The 5623-nt window shown below is 34.7% G+C and overlaps 1 protein-coding gene across 1 annotated transcript; it reads right to left on the bottom strand.

The window, feature by feature from the left end:
- Positions 1-384: 384 nt before the first annotated feature.
- LOC18097684 (E3 ubiquitin-protein ligase At3g02290) lies at positions 385-5335 on the bottom strand. Its single transcript, XM_006384220.3, has 5 exons — positions 5195-5335; positions 4153-4496; positions 2929-3355; positions 1893-2002; positions 385-679 (listed from the first exon to the last, which is right to left on the bottom strand). The coding sequence occupies exons 2-5, from the start codon at positions 4270-4272 to the stop codon at positions 653-655; spliced, it is 684 nt and encodes a 227-aa protein (XP_006384282.1). The 5' UTR covers positions 4273-4496; positions 5195-5335; the 3' UTR covers positions 385-652.
- Positions 5336-5623: the final 288 nt, after the last annotated feature.

The following is a 5623-nucleotide window of genomic DNA, read 5'->3' as shown; positions in this document are numbered from 1 at the left end:
TTAAGAAATTGCTTGAAATTTGTTTGAATCGAATTTTATAAGATCACTGGTAATCATTGGTAAATTGCATAATCTTGGAACTGCACACACTGATCTGAATTTAGTCATGCCTTCAATTTTACTAAGACTCTTCGTTCCTGATTCTAGGACAGGAGAAGAGCTAAGAATTCTATCACAAGATCAACAAACAAAACTCAGCATTGGGAATAATAGGTAGGCCATAGCACATAGGGGAACGAAAGAAGAAACTGGTACACGGACAATGCTGATCATGCATGTTAAAACACTCCATTATTCTAATCCTCTAACTAACCACCACGTAGATGAGCTCAGCGAAAAGATGTCTTTTGCCAAATTCTATCCTCAAAAAACAACACCTCGTCAGCATAGAAACACAGCAAACATCCATTCATGTTTTTAAATTATCATGAAACTATAAGCAGATTTTTCATTCATATGGATGGGGAGAAAAAAATTAACGGGCTTTTGGAAGAGAATGTACTTTGTAACAATTGTTATGTAGACCAATCGTTCATTTACAATATAGACAGCAAACACTTGCGGTATTCACAAAGAACTCTATACAGTCTTCTTTTACCTTCTTCTCGTGCTGTAGCTTGTTTCATCCACGACACTAACCTTTGAAGCAAGATCAAGTCGTTTCATCGAATACCATCACCTAGAGGATCAAACCAAAAGACTTGGTTAAGTCAACATAGAAAAGATTCAGGAAAAACATGATATCAAACTTCATTCTACTTTTTTCATGTTAATAACAGCAGAAAACAATGATTTGCATATTTGAATGTTGAAGTAGCAAGCAAGTAGTTATGCTGAATGTGTCAGAAGAATGCTTTCAAAATGGAACATACGAGAGTGCAAATTATATTGCTGTTTCCGACTAATCTTGAGATAAAATCAATGTAAACCAGCTTTTACCATCCAGAAACCTGTGCATTCCAAGTATAAACAAAAACAAGAAGTAACCAAGATGGACATTTCATCCAAACTATCAAGACTTGCATGGCATCAGCAGATTTGATATGGGATCACTGAAAGTAAAATCATGTGAGAAATGAATTTTCTGCAATTGTGGTTTCTCAATGCCCCGTAGCTGGCAAACTAACTTGAGGCACAGCTACCTTTCATATGCACCAGGTAAGCAATTTGTAAGCCTCTTCAGTTCACTAAGGTGTGCGCTAGAATACATCACATCCTAAGTATCAATTTTATTAATTACTTTTTTGGCTGTTAAGCAACAAAATGCTGGCTAACCCGTCACCTCACAATTTCTTCCCACATGTTGCTGCTCATGACACTTGAGCAAAAGGCCAGAATAGCCGAAAGTCTTTTTCAATACTTCATGAGCCAACAGGGGACAAAAAAGTAGGTTTTCTGTAAACCTCTCAAATCTCAACTGCATAAAAAAGTTTTTAACACCCAGAAGGCGAGGTAAGGCAATATCTGACCCTCTAAATTGAGTGCAAAATGGAGTGCAATTAAGTAATATAAAATTGGAGTCATCAGAGACAAAAGAAAATCATGCAATAGAGCCAGCTCCTACAGCATTCAAAAGCACCCAATTCATCATTTAATATAGCTAACAAGACATGTCATTGCTATCCACAACAACAAAAGAAACTAGATTTACTCATGCAAGAAATGAGCATCCCTACGTTAAACCAAAAGAAGAATTTAATCAAATGCACAGGAGCAGGAAAAGTCTTGAAAAGAATTAAGTTTTTGGCAGCACAGAAAAGAAAAATAAAAATCTGTTGAACATTAAACTCATTGTGCTCCTCAGGTAGCAAAGGTACTGATTAATATAATTCCAGAATGAAAATTGCAAATTGAATGAGCAAGTTTAAACAAAATAAAGCAAAACAAGTTACCTTGCCACAGACTGGGCAGCTATCACTTCTTTCCATCCACTCATAAATGCAACCAAGGTGGAAATGGTGAGTGCATTTTGTCATTATCTTTGGGTTCTCTTGAGTATATTCTGCATAGGTAAGAGGGTAAAAAAATAACTTAATTGTCAACACACCAAGTCCATAAGAGCAAATTTTAAGCATCTTTAAAACAATGACAACAAGGAGGGTCACTATCCATCAGAAAACTGGTCTAGACTCCAAGATTTCACTTTTTTGCCATTGTGATGGCTATGGTTGCACTCTTCATAGAAACAGCTTCTTAATTACTGGAATTGGGCTTCTAAGGTTGGATCCAATTATTTGACAGGGTAGGATTAGAAGGAAATCCATGGCCTGTTGAAAAATAACCGTGACATGCTCATAGCTTCCACTTTTTTCAAGTTCATAACGTCTTCCAATATAGTTTTAACAAATTCCCAACTTCAAATTATCAGAGTTTTGTTTCTAAGGTTGGAACCAATGAACATGGAAGGAAAACATGGAGTGGAAGAACAACTGCAATATGGTGAAACAAATCTGACAAACTCAAAGCTTCCATCCTCTTCTGTTCTGTTCATAGTCATACCATCTCCCACTATAGTTTTGATAAAATCAAATGATTGTGCCAGTAGCTAGCTTAGCATTCCAACCAAAAAGACTAGATCAATGTCTCTTATAACTAAAAGTAGAATAATCTTTCTTGTTTTTTTTACATAAGTGTTGGGGCTTCTCAATATGCCTATAAAGTGAAAGTTTATTGAAATATCACTATTTGAATGATGGGTGCTATTCCCACCTAACATAGAGATATCAAAAGACAAACAAGTAAAAGAGTCCAAGGTGGCTTGGCTCATGCCAGGAGATGTAAGAGATTCTTAAACAACAAGCTAGCAAGGAAAGTGAAAAACAAAATTGTGTTCAAGACATGTTGGACTAACAATATCAGCAGAAACACAGTTACCATAGAATATCTTAATGGACACAACACCTATTAAAGCTATATCAAGAATTTTACCATCAAGACATGTTGGACAGACATCCTCTTCTTCTGAGGATGAATAAACATGTCCATTTGCAACTGTTGCTTTTGCAGATGAGAGCTTTAGTGAGGATCTAGAACGCTGTTCCTTGCCTCCATCTTCACAAGCAGACACATTCCATTTGTCTCCTGTGCTGAAGGATTCAGAATCAACATCACTATCACTTCTTAAGGGTTCTGATTCCTCATGTGAATGACTTGAACCCTTATCACGTCTTGAAACCAGACCATCACGCTGAAAGCGGATGCATCTGGGGTCAGCATCATAGGGCAAGGGCCGTGGAGGAGATTGGTACATGTCAGCAAGAGAGTTGTCAAGAGATGAAGAAGAAGTCAGAGATGCTGCCCCTTGAATGGATGAAGGGACAGAATGCAATTGCCCTCTTTGAAATATTGAGGTATACTACAAATATTGGAGGGAAAGAAAGAAAAAATTAAATAGTTAGAACTCCATCAGAAGGAATATTAACTAATATTGAATTACAATTCCAATTCCATTCAAATCAACTTGGAAATTCTGAAACAGTACTTTTTCGGTTTTTCCATACAAATGAGCTGCTCATTCAAATAAAATCAAATAAATGCATTGCACTCAAAAATACACTTTAGCTAAAACTAAGAATCTGGATGATTCTCCACATTAAGCAGCACACCAACTAATATGCTTTAATTTTTTCCAACAACTTTTACCACCCGTTTGATTACCTTGGTGGAAGACACCGATAGAAATATAGAATCGTCAGCTTAAAAGTGGTAGCAACAATGTTACATATAAAAACAAACATTGGTAACTTGTTGGGTATTTAGCTCATCCTTTAGAGCTCTAATATATTTCCTCCTTTTAACAATCAATAAATTGTCAACTTGTAAGAACCAACATCCAAGAGTAAAACAACACAGATGCCTTTCATCTTTAGGCATCAATGTTTCCCTGATACATTTTCTTATTCCTGATCTACATGAGGCAAGAAAGAATTGGAAATAATGAAAATGTCTTATGTAGCATTAGCAGCAAATATTCCTGACAGGTTATTACTCACAGGTTAAATAACAAACCTAATAATATATTAGATGCCATGAAAAAATAGTAATATATTAGAAGCTGCATATAACTTCTAGTCCTATTGCTATGACAGTGAAAGACAAACTTAAATTTCAAGAGTAACAGAAAAAGGAGGTAAGGCAAGGGGGGAAGCATACCACATGTAGGAAATTCTGAACAAAGCAACCAAGGCACATGCAGTTTCTATATACAGAATTCTCAGGATTCATATAATCCTCAAAATCATCAGCATGCAAACAGCAACAAACAGAACCCATGGTGTTACTTATCTCACTCTCTAGCAAATCTCATAAGCATCAAGAAGTATTCTCGTGCACAATAAATTGAGAATGAGAGAGGACTCTAAGCTCGCAGAAGTTAAATTGCCTCCACGAACCAGTATCCTCCCTCTCTTAGTCACCAAATGCCAATTGCCTTTTTTTCTCTGTTTGTTTGTTTTTTTTTCTTGTTAAACAATTGGTGGACCTAAATACTTCTTGACCTGTAAATCAGGAGAATCATGTTAAAAAAATCATGTCACTAATAAAGATAAAATCAGAAAGATTCGCTAAAATGATATCACTAGAGCTAAATAAGCAAGTAAATTTCTTCAAAAATTTCAGCATTCACAAGCACATAGCCCATAGACATTAAAAAAAAAAAGGACTTCATTTGATTGATCAATACAAGTTGTGACAGCATGATCAGTACAGAGAATCTTCAATTAACTACCAAACTAACTAAAATCGGTAACTTTCAGAATAAAAAAACTGAGGATCGTCTGTAAAAAAAATCGTTCTTTTTTTCTAGGAAAATAACAATCCTTGCTTGCTCTTTATGGGATCCTATCAAAATCAGAGAAAGGGTTCTTTCTTTTAATACAAAGTAACATTTTTTAACAATCAAAAACTGAAATTGAGAAAAAGAGGGAGACTTCCACAATCATCCCATAAGCAAACCCCAAGCAAAAAAAAAATCCTTTATGAACACCCCCCCCCCCCAAAAAAAAAAAAAAAGAAGCAAACTTTATCAAGCATGTCCAAAACCCATCAAAAAACTCAGTGAAAACAAAAGGATCAACACCAAAACATACACGGATCATTAAAATGAAAGATACCCAGTTGAGATTTTCATGTGTTCATGCCAAATTTGAGGTTTTGAAGAAAAAGAATTTGAGGGAGATTAAAAAAAAGAAAGTACCTTGTAAGAGCTGGGACAAGTCGAGGAGAAGAAACAAGAGAGGATATTTGGGTTATCTGTTTTAGTTAATGCTTCGGCGAGAAAAGCTACGAAAGCGCGGAATTAAAGCAGTGTCTGAAGATGTTTGTAATAGATTTTCAATTTGTTAAAAAAAAAAAGTTTGTTTTAAATTAAATTGTTTTGGTATGATAATATTAAAATTAAATTTTAAAAAATAAAAATATATATATATTATTTTAATTTATTTTTAAATAAAAAAATACTTAAAAAATAATCTTTCCTATAATTTTAAATACCTCCTATCTGTCCTTTCTTTGGTGGAGGGTGGTAGAATAAATCCACTCCAAAAAAAAAATTAAATCTAATATATGATTCTTATAATATATTAATTGATTATTAACGTATTCAAGGCCTTGGCAAATTTCATCA

This window comes from Populus trichocarpa, chromosome 4 (genome assembly GCF_000002775.5).
Source record: "Populus trichocarpa isolate Nisqually-1 chromosome 4, P.trichocarpa_v4.1, whole genome shotgun sequence".
Lineage (NCBI taxonomy): Eukaryota > Viridiplantae > Streptophyta > Magnoliopsida > Malpighiales > Salicaceae > Populus > Populus trichocarpa.
This window is presented reverse-complemented; position numbering and strand designations above follow the sequence as displayed.

Bases quoted from the DNA above. Each gene is read 5' to 3' on its own strand.
- LOC18097684 (XM_006384220.3), bottom strand. From the start codon at position 4,272: ATGGGTTCTGTTTGTTGCTGTTTGCATGCTGATGATTTTGAGGATTAT. The intron at 3,356-4,152 runs GTATGCTTCCCC...CAATATTTGTAG, and splicing joins TTCAGAATTTCCTACATGTG to TATACCTCAATATTTCAAAG. The intron at 2,003-2,928 runs GTAAAATTCTTG...TTACCTATGCAG, and splicing joins CTGTCCAACATGTCTTGATG to AATATACTCAAGAGAACCCA.